The sequence below is a fragment of the Ranitomeya imitator genome, chromosome 9 (assembly GCF_032444005.1).
Source record: "Ranitomeya imitator isolate aRanImi1 chromosome 9, aRanImi1.pri, whole genome shotgun sequence".
Classification (NCBI taxonomy): domain Eukaryota; kingdom Metazoa; phylum Chordata; class Amphibia; order Anura; family Dendrobatidae; genus Ranitomeya; species Ranitomeya imitator.
In genome coordinates, this window is record NC_091290.1 from 34598500 (window position 1) to 34621109 (window position 22610).

Consider the following 22610-nt stretch of genomic DNA (forward strand, 5'->3'; position numbering starts at 1 on the left):
TGAGAGCAAAAGCAGCAATGTTACTTTCCAAGCAGATATCAGGCAAGAGAGAGGTGGCGCGGCTGACGACTGCGGCCGGGAATTCCTACGTTGTCTCTTTTGCGTTTTTACTTATTAATAGAAATCACTTTTTCAGAACAGATTCTATGAAAAGTTTCTCATACAAGATTATTCTTTTTTGTAAATGATATAGAATTTGTTATCGGCGACTAATTGTGAACATTTAAACTTAAGCAACAAGACCTTATAAGGGCCACAAAAGAAATCCTTTAAATAATCATTTAAAAAAAATGTTTTCAGTAATTTTGTCCAGCGCGGAAAGTTATGAAACTTTGCAAGTCACTTTGTTAGGAGATTTGTCTTCATTCCTGTAAAGGAAAATGCACATGAGTGGTCTTCAAACCCCTGCTTTTCCCCTGTCTGTTTACTTGGCTTCAGCTGCATTGATATAAAAATGTACCCATTTTGGAGTACAGATGATGGCAGTGATCGGTCAGCACGTGTCTGTTCCTCTGAGTGTTCTGCTTATTAGGATAAAGCAGCTCATCCCAAGAGTCAGTGAAACACAAGTGAATGGCTGATGCTTTCAGTGCCTACTCATTTGGAGTACAGATGATGGCAGTGATCGGTCAGCACCGTCTCTTCCTCAAAGTGTTGGTTGTTCAGAATATTCTCTTGCTTCAGGCTCATACCCAGAACAAGCAGACATAGATGCGGAACTGATCCTTCCACAGATTTGGAGTACTGTGATGATGGCAGTGAATGGTTCAGAATCTGTCTCCTCCTCTGAGTGTTGCGCCCATCAGAACATTCTCTTGCTTCAGGCTTGTACCCAGAGTTTGGAGTACAGAGCATTGCAGTGAAGGGTCTGCTCAGCGCCTGAGTCTCACTAAGGCTACTTTCACACTAGCGTCGGATTCGGCCCGTCGCATTGCATCGGGCCGAGATTCCGACGCTAGCGTTTGATGCGCCGCACAACGGGTGCAGCGGATGCATTTCTCCGGCGCATCCGCTGTCCCATTGTTGGAGGTGGGGGCGGAGTTCCGGCCGCACATGCGCGGTCGGAAAAAGCCATCCGTCGGCAGCAAAAAAACGTTACATTTAACGCTTTTTGCTCCCGGCGGTCCGCCACAACACGGCGCAACCGTCGCGTGACGGTTGCGACGTGTGTCAATACGTCGCAATGCGTCGGTAATGTTACTCTATGGGGCAAAAACGCATCCTGCAAACAACTTTGCAGGATGCGTTTTTTCCCCTAAACGACGCATTGCGACGTATTAAAAAAAACGCCAGTGTGAAAGTAGCCTAATTCTGGAGATAAGCTGCTGTATGTGATTGTTGAGATAAGCACAACATCCAGAGGAAGACAAAAGTGCTGACCCATCACTGCCATCATTTGTACTCCAAAGAAGTACCTTCTAATATCTATGCAACTGAAGGCAAGCAAATAGACTTGGGAAAAGCCTTGGTTTGGAAACCACTTACCGTACATGCATTGTTTTTGCAGCAATGAAGACAAATCCTATTACAAAGTGTTTTGCAAGGTTTCATAACTTTCCATGCTGAAAACAATGATTACAAAAAGGTTCAGACCTGCAGATAGTCTATGCATTGTGGTCCGTGCTCGGACCAAAGTTCACAGACGTCTGCATGAGCCCTTAGGGTGCATTCACACAACCATATTTTACAGTCTGTTTTACAGCCAGAATCCCCTACCTAGGCAGGCTTGGACTGGCCCAAAGGAGAGCAGGAGAATCCTCCGGTGGGCCACCACCCTCTTATATGAGCAGTACTTGGCACTATATACAGACACAGGCGGCATCTAATTCATTTAATAATCGACCCAGTTCATTATTATATAAATTTGTGATTGAGGATAATGTCACATCATATAGCTGAAAAGTGGGGCCCTGGAGTCAGTAACCGGTGGGCCCTGTGAAGCTAGATTGAACCGCCGGCCAGTCAGTGCATTGCGGTCCGATCTCTTGTCGATTTATATGGCCGATTGACTGCCCTCTGACATGGGGTGTAATACGGTTGTGTGATCGCACGGCGATTTTGTCTGCAACAAATAGGACAGTGATCTGCGTTCACTCTACGGTAGTATTATTTGGATACAGCGTGGAGGTGTTATTTGGTCAATACTTCACACAGTACTGTGTATGGCCAGAAACTGTGATGTATATTTTTTTTTGTATACCCCTTTTCACATGTAAAGCGCCATGGAACAAATGGCGCTATAACAAGAAATAATAATAATGTCATTGTGATCAAACACGTACAGCCACTAATTAATCAAGTGATTGTCAATAAGGAACCTGCAATTAAAATTAATTAAAAAAAAAAGCTATGGCACTTGGAAATCAGAGGCCTTTCCCTCCCCCAAACACACTTCCCCCCCCCCCCCCCCGCAAATTTGGGGGGAAAATGGGGGTGCGTCTTATAATGTGAATGTACCTTACCGCTACTGTTGCTGCACGCGGCAGGCTGGGATGAAGGGGTGTCCGGCGGTGCTACAACTGTCCGCTGCTGCTACCCAGTGCTTTGCGGGTGTCTCCGGTGCTGCGGGTGAGCGGCCGGCGCTGCCCGATGCTGCTGCGGCGGTCTCAGGTGCTGCCGGCAGTCCCATGGTTTCATGTGCAGCTGACGCCGGCAAAATGACTGCCGGGCAGGACGGCGCATAAGCAGATGGAGATCTCGGCACCGATCCCGAGATCTCGGTGCCGAGAAGTCAGTCTATACATGCGCCGCTCCCCAGGCAGCATTTTCCCAGAGTGCAGCGCACAGAAAATCATGGGACTGCCGTGGCTCTGGCCTTTCACAAAATGTCGGCAGAGCCCCGGCAGCACCGGAAACCGCCACAGCAGGACCAGGCAGTGCCGTCCGGGTACCCGCAGCACCATAGACACCAGCAGAGCACCTAACAGCAGCGCTGGACACCCCCCCCCCCGCAGTGCCGCCGTGCATCGGAGACACCCGCACACCACCAGGCAGCAGCGCCAGACTCCAGCAACACTGCCGGACACCCCTTCATACCAGCCTGCGGCGTGCAGCATCACCCCACTCCTGCCTCCTCCAGCAGCGACCCTGGGTCCTCGCTTCACTGCAGCCACCACCCCCGGTAAGCAATAAGACGCATGTATTATAAGAAGCACCACCATTTTATTTTTTTTAAAAATCCTATTTTTCTCCTCAAAATTTGGGGTGCGTCTTATAATAAGGCGCGTCTTATAAAGCGAAAAATACGGGTACATCATATAACGGGATATTTGTGCCATGAACTGTGCTACAATTGTGGCATTTGAGAGGGAGAAACAACCCTGGGGTGCAGAGACCAGAACACTAATGTGGCAGACATACTGATCTCTACTAGATCTTACTTAGCAAAACAGCAAATACTGAAAAGCAGGAACTGACCGTGGGGAGGAAGTGGGTATGAAAGGTTAGGTAGATGCCCGCAAAGTGTTTTGCTTTCAAATAAATTCAATTATGCATGTCAGCAAATGTGAGGCAACCATTAATTTCATTTGACCTGATTTTGTGCCAACAGAAGCATTTTACAAAGAACATTGTAGGCAGGATGAATAAAGAGTTTCTGTTACATATAAATACATAAATATGTATGAAGATGAAGTAAACCAAAAATACTCAACTCATGTAAGTACATAAAAACAACTCCCGAAACCAATGATACATATGTTCACTTTTCATTATAATATAGGAATAGAAATAAACCGCTAAAAGTGAACCAATCACTTTACCAAAATATGGAAAAAAAAACCTGCATGTAATTGTAGTTCTGGTGCTTCTTTTTATTTTCTGGCTCGTTTTGGAGCACGTACTTGTGTTATTTTTATGCAAGGTGATTTAGTTGCTGAAGTTATACCTCCTCTATCAGTGGAAGTTTACTGATCCTGAGCAGTCACTCAGGAATGCGCATGTTGCAACCTGTACTGCAGTGACCAATGAGATACCGGCCGTATCTTGTATGAGCTTTGATCATCATGTGTGGCCATTATACAGTATGGAGCATCACGTGGGGCCATTATACAGTATGGAGCATCACGTGGGGCCATTATACAGTATGGAGCATCATGTGTGGCCATTATACAGTATGGAGCATCACGTGGGGCCATTATACAGTATGGAGCATCATTTGGGCCATTATACAGTACGCAGCATCGTTTGGGGCCATTATACAGTATGGAGCACTATGTGGGGCCATTATACAGTATGGAACATCATGTGCGGTCATTATACAGTATGGAGCATCATGTGTGGCCATTATACAGTATGGAGCATAATGTGTGGCCATTATACAGTATGGAGCATAATGTGTGGCCATTATACAGTATGGAACATCATGTGCGGTCATTATACAGTATGGAGCATCATGTGTGGCCATTATACAGTATGGAGCATAATGTGTGGCCATTATACAGTATGGAGCATCAGGTGTGGCCATTATACAGTATGTAGCGTCATGTGTGGCCATTATACAGTATGGAGCACTGTGTGGCCATTGTACAGTATGGAGCGTAATGTGTGGCCATTATACAGTATGGAGCATCATGTGTGGCCATTATACAGTATGGAGCATCATGTGTGGCCATTATACAGTATGGAGCATCATGTGTGGCCATTATACAGTATTGAGCATCATGTGCGGCCATTATACAGTGTGGAGCATCATGTGTGGCCATTATACAGTATGGAGCATCATGTGCAGTCATTATACAGTATGGAGCATCATGTGCGGCCATTATACAGTATGGAGCACTGTGTGGCCATTTTTTTTGCTTATAATTATTGTTTATGAAACATTGTGATCAGCAGTGCTAAATGGGTGTGGTTGGGACGTGACTAGTTGTGAAATGTGTGTGGTCGAGGCGTGGCCTAAAATTTGCCGCGGCGCACTGCACGCACCGCTAACTTTGTCCCTCTTTCCCTTCCTCAAAAGTTGGGAGGTATGGTCAGTGAAACAGTGAGAGTCAGAGAGGAGATCAAGGAGACAGAAGCACAGTGAAAGTCAGAGAGGAGACTGAGGTGACAGCGGCACAATGAGAAACAGTCAGGATTAAAGGGGACCTGTAATTAGACTCATGCTGCGCGAGTATCAGGTAGCATAAATCAAAGCTTGGTTACGTGATTCAAGTCAATAATGTACTTTTCAGAGAAAACATAGTTTGACAAGCCAGTCACAGCCTGTAGGGACAGACTAGTCCAGTGCCACCCCTTGGCTGACTTCTCCCCGCTCCTTTCCAGTTAATTGAAAGGTTACTCACATAGGGAGAGACCTGTAAGCAAATGTAGCAGGGCTAGGGGTAGCTCCAGAATTGCCAGGTCTATCTCTTTAGTCCCTAGCAAGCTTATCAAACTATATTTTCTTTGAATCAAATTTAATGACAGGTTCACCTTAAGGTGACAGCAGCACAGTGAGATTCAGAGAGGAGATCGAGCTGACAGCTCACTTTGAAATCCAGAGAGGAGATCAAGCTGACAGCTGCACATTGAAATCCAGAGAGGAGATCAAGCTGACAGCTGCACATTGAAATCCAGAGAGGAGATCAAGCTGACAGCTGCACATTGAAATCCAGAGAGGAGATCAAGCTGACAGCTGCACATTGAAATCCAGAGAGGAGATCAAGCTGACAGCAAGCAGCACAGTGAAAGTCAGAGACAGGATTGAGGTGATATTTTCAGCTGTTAGAAAGCCTCAACACATGTAAGGATTATCTGTTTGTTAGGGAATCCCCACATGTGTTTTAGGCTGTCAAACAGCCACACATCATGCAGTCGCAGGGATTTGAACATAATATATGACCACTCCCAAGATACTTGGATAACACCCGAGCATGCTCGTATAAGACGTTGTCCGAGCACGATCGCTCATCGCTAGCTACTATCTAATTTTACTTCTCTTCCTATCATTATTCAGCAGTGCTGTTTCACATGCTCCTTTAGAAGACGCTTTCAACTGCTGCTCAGCTAATATCCTGTAAACTGTGTTCAGTCTGTGTACTGGAATTACCCTGTCTGAGTACAGGGGCAAAAGAGGCCCAGAGAGGAAAAGTCCTGTACACAGATTGTTTGAAAGGCACTTTTAAAGGAGCATAAACTGCACATTGGGACAGCACTGCATAGTGCTTGGGAGAGAAAGAAGCAAAACAGGCTAATGAAATATATTACAAACATATACTGTTTGCAATGACAGTATTTTTTAGTGAATAAAATAGAGAAATCTTTATTATTATTAGAAATACCCCAATGGAAAACAAAGGGCCACATTATGTCAGTGGGGTCAATTAGAATTTGTCAGAGTCACAACTAGTGTGAACAGCACTTTAGAAAAAAGTGTAGACTGTTACCTTTATCTACAGAACAAGAAATAGGTTTATAAAGGCCTCCATACACATTAGATTGACGATTTTGGCTAGACCAATTGAACCTCTAAAGTCTATGGGTGGGTCCCGAGTTGCCCCCATCTTCACCTGAAAGAGAGAAGGGTCAGACGAATAGACATTCAAGGACCAATCATTTAGTTCCCAAGGTAAATAAGCTGCCGCCAGCGATGTATGAAAGTGACCTATTCCTATTCTGTATGAAATCGTACGCATGCTCGGCCAAATTGAGCATGCGCGGACAATAAATGGGAAAGGGTTTGGGAGGAGCAGCTATCAGCCTACAGCTATCTAGGACACTTTTAGGCTTTAATGAGACTATAACCTTTCTCTAACCTTTTGTTCGGTGACACAGAACAGCCAGATAACTGCAACAATAGGATCTGATTTACTTAACTAGATTAATAAAACAAAAAAAAAAAAACAGAAGAGGAAAATCCTATTTTAAACCCATCTCAGCAAAACACACAGGAAAGTAACTGGAATGCAATCCACAAAGGAATAGATGTGGTTTTTCTGTATTATTTGTGATGTCTGGGTGAAACAAAAAAACAATTTAGTCTTTCCACTGACAACTTTGCATCCCTGCATTCTTCCAACTGGACATTTCCACCACCGACTACTCCAACCTTTGCTATTTAAGAAGCACACTATATCATCTTATTAAAAAAAGGGCATTAGGGGTACTCGCCCAAATAGAACAGAACTCCCTTAAAAGCCTTCTGTAAAAGTATCACAACTAGCTTGAAGGGCTAGAACAGTTTTCCCCAAGTTGGGTCCTAAAAAAGCCACCAACGGGTCATGTTTTCAGGATTTCCTTAGTAATGCCCAGGTGAGCACTCCATAATCTAGACAGGCAACAATTCCATCACCTGGGCCATACTAAGGAAATCCTAAAAACACGACCTGTTGGTGGCTCTTGAGGACCCAACTTGGGGAACACTGGGCTAGAACATCATCAGATGAAAGATACAGACTGAATTCTGGATTTAATTGTTGTAAAAGGTTTTTACAGCCTGGTAATATTAACCTAGCATGGGTGACATGCCTCTATTGTCCATCTTGTCCAAGAGCAGACCATGCAACTGCTGGAAACCTCTGGAGAGATAGGACCCATTCCAATCCCCGTTTTAGGTGAGAACTTGCAAAATGATGGTTTCCTCCAAAGCTATAATGGAAATTGACAGCACTCTGTCATTTTTTTTCCATAAACAGCGCCACACCTGTCTATGGTGAAATGTAGTATTACAGCTTGAATCCAAAGTAGTGAGAAGCTGCAATTCCAAGAACATCCTGTGCATAACCGTGGCGCTGTTTTTGAAAAAAAAAAAAAAAAAAGCACCATCCCCATTTAGGTATTTCCATCAAATATATCCACTTTAAAAGAGTTTGTATAGGAGAGGATTTATTATGGAAACCTTTCATCTGATTAGGTTGTCGGCTTATACAGACCAGACTTGTGTCGTCTGCCTCGCGGTTTATTGAGAATCCGTGTTGGAACATACACGAGGCAAATTAGTAGTGTGAGTTTATCTTAATGTCCTACAGGACGAGCACTCATAGGTTTAATGTGTAAAGTAGAGTGAATATTATGGCACTCCATACTGAAGATCCATATGATAAAAAGTAATTTCCATGCGGAGGTATAAAAAGACCGGCATAGCGCTGCGGAAACCTGGGAACGAGGTATCAGTGGCAGTTTCTGCTTCCCTGTGATACAGTATGTAGACGATACCGCCATCATGAAGAACAATCCAAGAGGAGGGACAAGGCGTACAGCCGGGACACACGGTTATTCTCTAAGGCTATGTGCACACGTTGCGGATTAGGCTTAGGAATTTCTGGTGCGGATTCTGCCTCTCCTGGCAGAAAACGCACCTGCAGATTTGTTGCGTTTTTTGTGCGGTTCCGCAGTGTTTTTTGTGCGTTTTTGCTTCGTTTTTCTTGCGGATTTGCTGCGTTTTTTACCCCTGCGGTTTTCTATAATGGAATGGGTACAAAAACGCTGCAGATTCACAAAAAAGTGACATGCTACTTCTTTTAAATCGCCGCGTTTCCGCAGCTGATTTTCCGCAAAGTGTGCACAGCATTTTTTTTTCTCATTGATTTACATTGTACTGTAAATCAATTGCGGATCTGCAGCGTTTCTGCACCGCAAAAAACGCTGCGGATCCGCAGAGAATCCGCAATGTGTGCACATACCCTAAGCCCAAGGTCCAGATGGGCATGCAGCTAGGTGGAGCACGCAGAACACAGACATGCAGAATGCAAACAAGAAGTTTAATAAAGTCCTGGAAACCACAGACAGGTAGCAGAGTTACTGGACACCTGGGGCAGGTAGCAGAGTTACTGGACACCTGGGGCAGGTAGCAGAGTTACTGGACACCTGGGGCAGGTAGCAGAGTTACTGGACACCTGGGGCAGGTAGCAGAGTTACTGGACACCTGGGGCAGGTAGCAGAGTTCCTGAACACCTTGGGCAGGTAGCAGAGTTACTGAACACCTGGGTCAGGTAACAGAGTTACTGAATACCTGGGGCAGGTTGCAGAGTTACTGGACACCTGGGGCAGGTAGCAGAGTTACTGGGCACCTCGGGCAGGTAGCAGAGTTACTGGACACCTGGGGCAGGTAGCAGAGTTACTGAACACCTTGGGCAGGTAGCAGAGTTCCTGAACACCTTGGGCAGGTAGCAGAGTTACTGAACACCTGGGTCAGGTAACAGAGTTACTGAACACCTGGGTCAGGTAGCAGAGTTACTGGACACCTGGGGCAGGTAACAGAGTTACTGAATACCTGGGGCAGGTTGCAGAGTTACTGGACACCTGGGGCAGGTAGCAGAGTTACTGGGCACCTCGGGCAGGTAGCAGAGTTACTGAACACCTGGGTCAGGTAGCAGAGTTACTGGACACCTGGGGCAGGTAGCAGAATTACTGGACACCTGGGGCAGGTAGCCGAGTTCCTGAACACCTTGGGCAGGTAGCAGAGTTACTGAATACCTGGGGCAGATAGCAGAGTTACTGAACACCTGGGTCAGGTAGCAGAGTTACTGAATACCTGGGTCAGGTAACAGAGTTACTGAATACCTGGGGCAGGTTGCAGAGTTACTGGACACCTGGGTCAGGTAGCAGAGTTACTGAATACCTGGGTCAGGTAACAGAGTTACTGAATACCTGGGGCAGGTTGCAGAGTTACTGGACACCTGGGGCAGGTAGCAGAGTTACTGGGCACCTCGGGCAGGTAGCAGAGTTACTGAACACCTGGGTCAGGTAGCAGAGTTACTGGACACCTGGGGCAGGTAGCAGAGTTACTGGGCACCTCGGGCAGGTAGCAGAGTTACTGAACACCTGGGTCAGGTAGCAGAGTTACTGGACACCTGGGGCAGGTAGCAGAATTACTGGACACCTGGGGCAGGTAGCCGAGTTCCTGAACACCTTGGGCAGGTAGCAGAGTTACTGAATACCTGGGGCAGGTAGCAGAGTTCCTGAACACCTGGGTCAGGTAGCAGAGTTACTGAATACCTGGGTCAGGTAACAGAGTTACTGAATACCTGGGGCAGGTTGCAGAGTTCCTGAACACCTTGGGCAGGTAGCAGAGTTACTGAACACCTGGGTCAGGTAGCAGAGTTACTGAATACCTGGGTCAGGTAACAGAGTTACTGAATACCTGGGGCAGGTAGCAGAGTTACTGGGCACCTCGGGCAGGTAGCAGAGTTACTGAACACCTGGGGCAGGTAGCAGAATTACTGGACACCTGGGGCAGGTAGCAGAGTTCCTGAACACCTTGGGCAGGTAGCAGAGTTACTGAATACCTGGGGCAGGTTGCAGAGTTCCTGAACACCTTGGGCAGGTAGCAGAGTTACTGAATACCTGGGGCAGGTAGCAGAGTTACTGAACACCTGGGTCAGGTAGCAGAGTTACTGAACACCTGGGTCAGGTAACAGAGTTACTGAATACCTGGGGCAGGTAGCAGAGTTACTGGACACCTGGGGCAGGTAGCAGAGTTACTGAACACCTGGGTCAGGTAGCAGAGTTACTGGGCACCTCGGGCAGGTAGCAGAGTTACTGAACACCTGGGTCAGGTAGCAGAGTTACTGAACACCTGGGGCAGGTAGCAGAATTACTGGACACCTGGGGCAGGTAGCCGAGTTCCTGAACACCTTGGGCAGGTAGCAGAGTTACTGAATACCTGGGGCAGGTAGCAGAGTTACTGAACACCTGGGTCAGGTAGCAGAGTTACTGAACACCTGGGTCAGGTAGCAGAGTTACTGAATACCTGGGGCAGGTAGCAGAGTTACTGGACACCTGGGGCAGGTAGCAGAGTTACTGGACACCTGGGGCAGGTAGCAGAGTTACTGGACACCTGGGGCAGGTAGCAGAGTTACTGAATACCTGGGGCAGGTAGCAGAGTTACTGGACACCTGGGGTAGGTAGCAGAGTTACTGGACACCTGGGGCAGGTAGCAGAGTTACTGAACACCTGGGTCAGGTAGCAGAGTTACTGAATACCTGGGGCAGGTAGCAGAGTTACTGAATACCTGGGGCAGGTAGCAGAGTTACTGGACACCTGGGTCAGGTAGCAGAGTTACTGAACACCTGGGTCAGGTAGCAGAGTTACTGAATACCTGGGGCAGGTAGCAGAGTTACTGGACACCTGGGGCAGGTAGCAGAGTTACTGGACACCTGGGGCAGGTAGCAGAGTTACTGGACACCTGGGGCAGGTAGCAAAGTTACTGAGCTCTAATATTTCAGTTTTAATCCCTTTTATAATTTTTCTACTTCTTCACCAACCAAATGTATGTAGGAGACAGATGGGAAAAGGTTTGACAACATGATCAGACTGTTGGGGATTTTTTTTTTTCAAGTAATTTATATTAAAAAAATACACAATTAGTTTCACCATAACTATTCTGTCCTGTAGAACAAAATTGCCACGCCACTTTTATCATAAAGTGAATTCTCGTGAAAACAAAACTTAAAAAAAAATTGGGCAAATTTCTACATTAATAGCAAATGATATGATATATAAACTACAAGTTAGACTCACAAGGTGAGGTGGATCTTCCAGGCTTTAGGTCCAGGTGCAGTAGATAGGTGAGGTACACGGGACACAAACAGTAAAGGGACAGGAGACTGCATGCCGGTAGGTGGGATGTAGGAAACCGCAGGCAGGCAGAAGACATCCAGGAGAGCACAAGCAAGCATGCGGGATGCAGGAAACCAATGGCAGGTGAGAGATGTACAGGAGGCTGCAGACAGGAGCTGAGAAGGTCAAGGTTGAGGAGACCACAGGCAAGCAGGTGGCAAACATCCAGGAGACCACAGGCAAGGAAGCAAGAGACGTCCAGGAGACAACAGGCAAGCAAGCGAGATGTCCAGGAGACCACAGGAAAGCAAGCGAGAGATGTCCAGGATACAACAGGCAAGCAAGCGAGAGATGTCCAGGATACCACAGGCAAGCAAGCGAGAAACGTCCAGGAGACCACAGGCAAGCAAGCGAGAGACATCCAGGATACCACAGGCAAGCAAGCGAGAGACGTCCAGGAGACCACAGGCAAGCAAGCGAGAGGCGACCAGGAGACCACAGGCAAACAAGCGAGAGACGTCCAGGAGACCACAGGCAAGCAGGCGAGAGACATCCAGGAGACCACAGGCAGGCCAGTGGGATGCTGAGTCGTGCAGGAGACCACAGGCAAACAGGCGGCAGGTGTCCAGGAGACCACAGGAAGGCAGGCAGGATGATGGAAGCCACTGGCAGGTGGGGCACATCCAGGAGGCCACAGGCAAGTACGTGAAATAAGCCTAAGAGACCACAGGAAGGCAAGCAGGATGCTGGAAGCCACTGGAAATTGTGAGACGTCCTGGATGAAAAAGGCAAGCAGGCGTAATGCTGGAAACTGCTGGCAGGTGGGAGATGTCCATGAGACCACACCCTGGCAATCAGGAGATGTCCAGGACACTGCAGACAGCAGCTGAGCTGGTCAAGGTGCGTAGAGTGAGCCAGAGTCTAGAAACACTGAAGTCTTAATACAAAGACACAGATCTGTGTCTTGTGAGCATTATATAGGCCCGGGAGGCAGCACGCCAGTCCATCTGCAAAGCCCGACCAGGAGCACTACAGAGTCTAGCGGACCAGGGTGAGGGAAGCAAGGCATGGATCCGGGACAAGTGAGTAACTCTACATTTAGATATAGAATTTTTTCTCAAAAATTGAACTTTGAAATATTTATGACTTTATTATCTACCGTGACCCAAAGCTTCTGACTGCGTCACTCATGAGCTCGCCCTGAACTGAGTCAGTGCCATTTTTTTGTTGCAGAGCAAACTTCCGATTGCATTGACAAAGATAAATGAGCAACACGGAGCCAGCGCTCCCTGCCAACAGAAACATTATGTAATCCATTAAGTATAGCCCACACCTATTCTGCTGCACAGCATTACATTAAAGAATGGAAAGAATGGAGAGTGACGTGCAATAATGACAGCTTCACTAATATCGATACAGGAGACGACACACTGCCCACTTGTTATACGAAAAAGAAACTACTTGGGCCGTCACGTCCTTGTCTCTATTCTCAAAACTCCGTAATTGTTTTTTTTATCTTGCAGATGCAATAATTGAAGAGTTGTTAATTAGGACACATGGCAAAAAAAGCTAATTAACGTGGTTTAAAATAGGATCTTAATTAGGGTGGAAACGAACAACTTGTGATAGCTGAGGTCATCGTGTTACGCAGAAACGCAGGGGACATGAATTGCCCACCACCGGGCAGCTTTTGATTACTTACATGTGAATATGTTATTATTTATCCTAGTGGATTCTCAGATATCAGAACGTCACACAGACAATTCAGTACTGCTCCCACTGGCACAGAACGACTGTTCAAACCAAGCACAGGCGCTCAGTGCACCCTTGGTGTGGCCAAATATTTAAGTGCACCGTCCTACCGACTTGTTTTCCATTGATTAAGCAAGTGAACTGGTGTGCCGTTCTAAGGGGGTGCTTCCAAATGGTCTGGGTCCCCTGGCAATCTATAAGTTGTCACCTACACTTTGGAGAGGTGACGACGTATCTTCACTGGAGAAACCCTTTAAGAAGTCAGAATTGTACGGAGATGCAATATCTAATACAAGTGCTTCTCAAAAAATTACAATATCATCAAAAAGTTAATTTGTTTCAGTTCTTCAATACAAAAAGTGAAACTTATGTATTATATAGAGTCATTACAAGCAGAGTGATCTAGTTCAAGTGTTTATTTCTGTTAATGTTGATGATTATGGCTTGCAGCCAATGAAAATCCAAAAGTCATTATCTCAGTAAATTCGAAAAAATAACAGAAAACACCTGCAAAGGCTTCCTAAGTGTTTAAAAAGGTCCCTTAGTCTGTTTCAGTAGCTTCACAATCATGGAGAAGACTGCTGACTTGACAGACGTCCAGAAGGAAGTCATTGACAAACTCCACAAGCAAAGTAAATGTTGCATTTTATTTGGAAATCAAGGTCCCAGAGTCTGGAGGAAGAGTGGAGAGGCCACAATCCAAGCTGCTGAGGTCTAGTCTGAAGGTTCCACCATCAGTGATGGTTTGGGGAGCCATGTCATCTGCTGGTGTAGGTCCACTGTGTTTTATCAAGACCAAAGTCAGCTCAGGAAATTTTACAGCACTTCATGCTTCCCTCTGCCGACAAGCTTTTTGGAGATGGAAATGTCATTCTCCAGCAGGACTGGGCACCTGTCCACACTGCCAAAAGTACCAATACCTGGTGTAAAAACAACAGTAAACACAACAGTATCACTGTACTTGATTGGCAGCAAACTCACCTGACCTTAACCCCATAGAGAATCTATGGGATATTGTCAAGAGGAAGATGAGAGACACCAGACCCAACAATGCAGACGAGCTGAAGGCTACTATCAAAGCAACCTGGGCTTCCATAACCCCTCAGCAGCGCCACAGGCTGATCGCCTCCATACCATGCTGCATTGATGCAGTAATTGATGCAAAAGGAGCCCCGACCAAGTATTGACTGCATTTACTGGACATACATTTCAGTAGGCCAACATTTCAGATTTTACAATTATTCTTCAAGCTGGTGTTATAAAGTATTCTAATTTAGTGAGATAGTGACTTTTGGGTTTTCATTGGCTGTAAGCCATAATCATCAACATTAGCAGAAATAAACACTTGAAATAGATCACTTCGTTTGTAATGATTCTAGCTAATATACGAGTTTCACTTTTTGTATTGAAGAACTGAAATAAATTAACTTTTGGATGATATTCTAATTTCGTTTGAAGCACCTGTATGTAATCATAACATCATACATGGATGGTCTGGCTTGCCAAAAAATGTTCCTGTACCAGTCATTGGGTGATAGAATAAGTGATGGGAGAAAGCCCCCTTTTATTTAATGCCAGTGGCATTGGAACATATCCTCCTCACACACACTCACCTGTACTGAGCTACCTGCTTACAAGGACTGTATCAGAACACAAAAGGGCCCTTTATGTTACGTGAAGGTCAACCGCTTCTCAGCAACAACTTCCTGCTCATCCAGTCGAATATTTAGCAGCATGCTTAGGTTGTAGCAGATCATAACGTTGTTTTTTGTTTTTTTAAATTTGAGCAGAGTTTTCACATAGTTATTTCCAATGTTGTCGTTTTTTTTTACAATTATTCAGTTCTTTACCATTTTCAAGGTACATAACAGGCATAGCTGTGACCGTGAGATGCCTTGTGAATCACTGGAATGGTAGAAGTAAGGTGTTAGAGGGGTATTCCCATCTCCAATATCCTAACCCAAAATGTTCAAGGTGTAATAATAATAATTATATTAGCAAATACTTCAAATTAGAAATGTAGTATAGTTTTTCTGATTCGCTGTCTTTTTTTCTCATGTGCAGGCATTGCAGGACCTTAGGTAGCCATGGTTACGACCACTAGCAACTTGCTGCCACTAGATCAGTGGTTATAACCATGGATACCTAAGGTCCTACAATGCCTGCACATGAGGAAAAAGACAGAGCAAATCAGAAAAACTATACTACATTTCTAATTTGAAGTATTTGCTAATATAATTATTATTATCATTATATCTACTACATATTGGGATAGGATTTTGTAGAGGGGAATACCCCTTTATCTTTTCCTATTTACGGTACTTTAGTAAAATTCCAATTAAACCACATAAACATTTATATAGAGGACATACGCCCTATAAAAGGCCTACCAGGACTATACAGTTTAACTTAATATTTGCTAATAAAAAAAATCTACTTGTATTTAATATGCAAATGAGGGCACTTCGGAGCATCCTTGGCGTGGCTTATGCCTTGGAGAACGTTACACCCTACTATTTGCATATTAAAGCCAGTTCCTTCTTTTGGTAAGAGCGAGCGTTGCCTAAAATCAGTCCACGTGTTGGCTCTTGAGCCCTGACACTGGAGGAGTGCAGAGGCGTGCTCCAAGTGCCAATATGGGTGATCACACACATGGCTCCGGGCGCATTTTGACGCTTTGTGTTTGCGGCCGGCGCTCGGTGCACGCAGAAGTGTCTTAAGTGAGAAAGAGAGGGCATTGTGACAAGCGCACGCTGTCTGCTCACTTTACCACCCCTGCCGCTCAAACAGATGCTAAAGACAGGCAAGAACTAGGAGTCGGGATGCACCCACAGCCAAAATGTGCATGCGCCTGCACTAGCACTTTGCACACCTCCAGTGTCAATGCATCAGAAATGTCAGCACCGGGTCGTTCGGGGCTCGCGTGACATTGTGAGCCCTGCAGCCAATCAGCGGCCATTTTACGCTCCCTTCCTTTGGACGAAATTGATATCCGAAAGAAGTGAGAACCGCTGCTGCTCTCTCTACCTCCAGATGTCAGTTAGGTCTGAAGAAAGTAAGAGTGAAGTGGCCCATTAGCGGCCATTGATTGGCGGCAGGGCTCATGTGATGATGTAACATAATGCAAGCCCCACACCACACGGTGCCGACATCACTGGAATGGCGCCAGCTTCAGAGGTGAGTACAGGCTGAGAAGAGGTGGAATAGGGAAGGCAAAATCAAGTTTTTACGGCCTATAAACTAGACTAAGGGGACGATCATCGATCCTTTTATCAACTAGACTAAGGGGACGATCATCGATCCTTTTATCAACTAGACTAAGGGGACGATCATCGATCCTTTTATCAACTAGACTAAGGGGACGATCATCGATCCTTTTATCAACTAGACTAAGGGGACGATCATCAATCCTTTTATCAACTAGACTAAGGGGACGATCATCGATCCTTTTATCAACTAGACTAAGGGGACGATCATCGATCCTTTTATCAACTAGACTAAGGGGACGATCATCGATCCTTTTATCAACTAGACTAAGGGGACGATCATCGATCCTTTCTACCAAGATAAATGAAACATCCATTTTTATGAAATATGACCTCTCAGACATACCTTTCTATTAAGAATGGGGCGAGCCACCCCAGTTCTTGGGATCCGGTAGCCATGGGACCCCGTTGATCTGACTTTTAAGATATATAATTGAGATGCAAATCCTCGGAAGGTCACTGTAGCATCATCATTCTCTCATCTTCTATGCTGTATGTATGAGCAAAGTAGCCTTAGCGCTCCAGTTTTCCGCGGTTGCTTTGGCACAATTATGACTGTAGGAGGCATCGCGGATGATAGGACATGTAGGAGTAGCCGATTAGAGCGTAAAGGGTGAACGATGCCCGTCTTCTCGATGGCCTCTAGAAAAAAGAGGAGTTTCATACCGTACTAACGACAGCATGGCCAGTTAATGGCTGATAATCTTTTAATTAGTAACTTTAATATAAACATTAATTATATAAAGCCCTTTTTCCATGTATAATCCAATATTATGTGTTCTTGTACAATAGTTACAAAGCAGGAACAGTTGGAATAAGCATGAAATAATTAAAAAAGGAGAGCTACTTATCATAAATTAGAGTGCTGAGTGCCAAAACGACCATTTCTCCTCATTTGTAATCTCTTCAAAGAACACAGAGAACGCGATGTTTGCTGCCCGATCTACCACTGAAATATCAGAAAACTGTGGAGTCTATATCAATTCTCCATAAACTTGCAGCCATAATTGCAAAAAAACACTTCTAATTCCAAATCCGTATTTTAAGCTTACTCAGGTTCATGGCTTTTGACGTTTTCAAAACTCTTTTTACTGCTAAACGTATAGTCTGCGGATTGTGCTTCATAGGCTTCTCGTTAATAAGGGTTGTGTTATGGATTAGATAAATAAAAGTCCGATATCACTGGACAGCTGGCAGCCTCGACTGGGAGTAGGTAATTAAATTAGCAAGGAGCCGACAGTTTCAGGAAGAACAAACATTCTCTGCATGTTTTCTCGCTAAAAGATAATGGTAGACTGTACGTCTCTGGCATACCAGGGACATCACATGGCATGGAAATGTAATATTTCCATGCCATATTGATAGTAATCTAATATCAACGGATATATCTGTGATCGGAGGACTAAATTGCTTCTGTGAGTTCAAGCGCCAGAATTTTTTGACTTTGGGAAACCACAGAAATTGTCTCGGATGGTGAAAATATGCTCGAAAATATGGCGGCCAAATTATTCCACTAGGCTTGTGTCCTTGCATCCATCCCTCCGTGCTTAAATATTAGCTATCCTACTTTCACCTGACTAGGAAGATGTGGTGTTAATGAAATCCTTTATAATATAAAGGATTAATATAATATAATATAATATAAAGCCCCTCTGTATCAGTCCGTCATTGTTAGTTTGTTTACTGTAAGTGATATCTGTAATTTGTATGTAACCCCTTCTCATGTAAAGCACCATGGAATCAATGGTGCTATATAAATAAATAATAATAATAATAATAATAATATCTAAGAGCCAGGAGATACAACATGCATTGCATAACTCTCTAAATTTCAGTGACGTACGCCTCCAACATAAGATGTTTCTGTATTTAACCCATTTATTTTTGTACAGTTTTTGCCTTATGTGTACCTTTCATCTTTTTGTCATTTTTGACATTGTACTTTTTTTTTTTTTAACATTAAACAACATTAATATAGAATTTATATAGATTTATATTTACATTTATAAATTAATATACAACTTATATAGACATTAATAATTTTTTTCCCCGCTGCTCTAAACGTACCCACAACCTCGAAGAAGGAAAGTACATCCTGGTAGTGTTTATGGAAGTTTGCAAGAAGAGTTCTGGAGATTAAACAGAAGTCCATGTTTACCAGGTTTTGTGATTTTTTCCCCTTAGGCTAATGGACCAGTTTTGAGTGACAGTCATTCATTTTGAAGTTTCCTTTGATATCACCGCCGCCGCAGTCATGAGTAGCCCACTTTCACCAACGGATTACGACAGCTTGGAAATTCAACAGCAATATAATGATATTAATAACAGATGGGACCTGGCCAACGACGATGACTGGGACAATGAAAATAGCTCGGCCCGTCTGTTTGAACGATCCAGAATTAAAGCACTAGCAGGTAAGCGCGAAATAACGCCTAATACAGTGGCGTCAAAATGTCCTGATTTCCTATTTTTTTTGCATGTTTGTCACATTAAATGTTTCTGATCACCAAACAAGTGTAAATATTACACAAATATAACACAATCACAAAATGAAGTTTAGGAACGAAGGTCTTTGCCTCGGTCCGAGGCAGAAATTGGACATTTGCTCGACCCCAGAGAATAACGTTGGTACGAATTCTATCCCATGTTCTGTTGGATCACACCGGGGCTAATAATACGGTAATCTATACCTTCCCTTAAGAACAAAATGACTGGGCACGTTGAAATCCAACGTTTTACCAACATTTGTAAGATTTGAGATATTTAAGTCCTGCGCATCACATAGCCTAAGAATGCCCCCAAAGACCCAGGACCACTGAAAAATGGCACTTTTGAGTATTGTTCCGCAATGCCCTTACACCTTTGCTGTCTGTATACTAGACAATCCTGGCAGAATCGGGTCTGTTGGCAAAGTGGCTGGCTGACTGGCCTGGTTAGTACGGTAGCTAAGCCAGCCCCCTTCTCCTTCATGCATGCCTCAGAGGTAGATTAAAAAAAGCTGATTTAAAGGGAATAGGTCATCAGAAAATGACCTATTCTTTAAATTAGATATTATTAAATGTATATTTTTTTAATAAATGCTGATGTTTTCTTTTATTTTTTATATCAAAATATGAGTACCGTATATACTCGAGTATAAGCCGACCCCCCTAATTTTGCCACAAAAAACTGGGAAAACTTATTGACTCGAGTATAAGCCTAGGGTGGGAAATGCAGCAGCTACCGGGGAATTTCAAAAATAAAAATAGATGCTCCATACTGTTCATTATGGCCCCATAGAAAACTGTGCCATATAGAATGCTCTGCACCGTTCAGTATGGCCCCATAGATGCTCCATAGAAATCTGTGCCCCATATATATTGTTCTGCACCATAGATTATGGCCCCATAGATGCTCCTTATAAAGCTGTGCCCCATTTATAATGCTCTGCACCGTTCATTATGGCCCCATAGATGCTCCATAGAAAGCTGTGCCCCATATATATTGTTCTGCACCATAGATTATGGCCCCATAGATGCTCCTTATAAAGCTGTGCCCCATATATAATGCTCTGCACCGTTCATTATGGCCCCATAGATGCTCCATAGAAAGCTGTGCCCCATATATACTGCTCTGCACCGTAGATTATGGCCCCATCGATGCTCCTTATAAAGCTGTGCCCCATATATATTGCTCTGCACCGTAGATTATGGCCCCATCGATGCTCCTTATAAACCTGTGCCCCATATATAATGCTCTGCACCGTTGATTATGGCCCCATAGATGCTCCTTATAAAGCTGTGCCCCATATATAATGCTCTGCACCGTTGATTATGGCCCCATAGATGCTCCTTATAAAGCTGTGCCCCATATATATTGCTCTGCACCGTAGATTATGGCCCCATAGATGCTCCTTATAAAGCTGTGCCTCATATATAATGCTCTGCACCGTTCATTATGGCCCCATAGATGCTCCTTATAAAGATGTGCCCCATATATAATGCTCTGCACCGTTGATTATGGCCCCATAGATGCTCCTTATAAAGCTGTGCCCCATATATATTGCTCTGCACCGTAGATTATGGCCCCATAGATGCTCCTTATAAAGCTGTGCCTCATATATAATGCTCTGCACCGTTCATTATGGCCCCATAGATGCTCCATAGAAAGCTGTGCCCCATGTATAATGCTCTGCACCGTTCATTATGGCCCCATAGATGCTCCATAGAATTCTGTGCCCCATATATATTGCTCTGCACCGTAGATTATGGCCCCATAGATGCTCCTTATAAAGCTGTGCCCCATATATAATGCTCTGCACCGTTGATTATGGCCCCATAGATGCTCCTTATAAAGCTGTGCCCCATATATATTGCTCTGCACCGTAGATTATGGCCCCATAGATGCTCCTTATAAAGCTGTGCCCCATATATATTGCTCTGCACCGTAGATTATGGCCCAATAGATGCTCCTTATAAAGATGTGCCCCATATATAATGCTCTGCACCGTAGATTATGGCCCCATAGATGCTCCTTATAAAGCTGTGCCACATATATATATGCTCTGCACCGTTGATTATGGCCCCATAGATGCTCCATATATAATGCTGCTGCTGCAATAAAAAAAAAAAATCACATACTCGCCTCTCTTGCTGAGGACGCCGGCGCTTTCAATATTTACCTGCTACTCGTGCGGCTCCGTCTCCAGCACTGACGCTCAGCAGAGGGCGCGCACTGACTACGTCACCGCGCCCTCTAACCTGAGCTTCACAGCAGAGGACGCTGGAGACGGAACTGCACCGGAGCGAGGATCAGGTAAATATCGCGCTGCGCTCCCCGTATACTTACCTGCTCCCGGCGCGGTCCCTGCTTCTCCCGGCGCTGCATCTTCTTCCTGTATTGAGCGGTCACAGTTACCGCTCATTTACAGCAATGAATATGTGGCTCCACCCCTATGGGAGGTGGAGCCGCATATTCATTGCTGTAATGAGCGGTACCATGTGACCACTCAGTACAGGAAGAAGATGCAGCGCCGGGAGAAGCAGGGACCGCGCCGGGAGTAGGTAAGTATAACTAGACAGCCCCCACTCCCACTCCCCTGCCGACCCCCGGGTATGACTCGAGTATAAGCCGAGAGGGGGACTTTCAGCCCAAAAAAATGGGCTGAAAATCTCGGCTTATACTCGAGTATATACGGTATATTGTAAGGCAGCGACTGGTGTTATTTGCAAGGGTCGCTATGCATGCCCCACTTCTCAGTTTTTGAATTTCCACAAAAACTTAAAATAACCAATAAATTTCGTTCAACTTCACAATTGTGTTCCACTTGTTGTTGATTCTTCACCAAAAATTTACATTTGGTATCTTTATGTTTGAAGCATGATATGTGGGAAAAGGTTGAAAAGTTCAAGGGGGCCGAATACTTTCGCAAGGCACTGTAAATATGTAAATTTTAAATATGATCAACTTTTGTGAAAGGTTCATCCTGCGTTATCTGTAATCCTGTCTGTGCTGGTAATGTGACTGCTGAAAAGTGTTCTGTACAGAACAGGAAGTGAGAGTGTAGTATACACCTTAGTAGGTAGTTTGAAAATTGCAAGATTTGATATATTTTTTAATTTTATTTGGCAAAAGTGTTTTCAGATTTGATTGTTGATTTTCAGAAGGTGCTTCTTAGGGCTCGTCACCATCCTTGGTAATGTTGCCTTGTATGTAAAACAGAAATTGAAAACAGCTGGAGTTTGAGTTTTTTAGTTTTAAAAAGTTTTAGAAAGAATGAGGACTTGAACTTTATAGTGCCACTTGTTGGAAGCAGCGATCTTACAAGTCATAGTCAACCCTTTAACGAGCCTTGCAATATGACTTAGGATGAAAGCCAAACCACATTCTCAATTCGCAGACACGGTGTTTCGGGCTGTTGGTCCTCATCAGTGCAAAGTATGAGAAGTGATTTGGCTAGGTGAGAGGCTCTGGACCATGGTCTAAGGGGTAACGTTTCTCCTTGTAGAGAGTGATATACCGCCTCTGGCATGCCAAGTTAAGGAGGCTTATTTACTCCTCTGGGAAACTTTAGTAGGTAGCGCTGTAGAGTTCAAGTCCTCTTCTTCTATGAAAAGGCAATTTGCATATTCA

At 44.6% G+C, this 22610-nt stretch overlaps 1 protein-coding gene across 1 annotated transcript in view; it reads left to right on the top strand.

Annotated features, from left to right (window-relative positions):
- Positions 1 to 22610, top strand: part of SPTBN2 (spectrin beta, non-erythrocytic 2) — a 151616-nt gene that overhangs the window by 32906 nt on the left and 96100 nt on the right. The window contains exon 2 of the mRNA XM_069739881.1: positions 18684 to 18913. Within this exon, the coding sequence (XP_069595982.1) occupies positions 18754 to 18913 (160 nt within the window). The 5' untranslated portion in view covers positions 18684 to 18753. The remainder of the gene's footprint in view (positions 1 to 18683; positions 18914 to 22610) is intronic.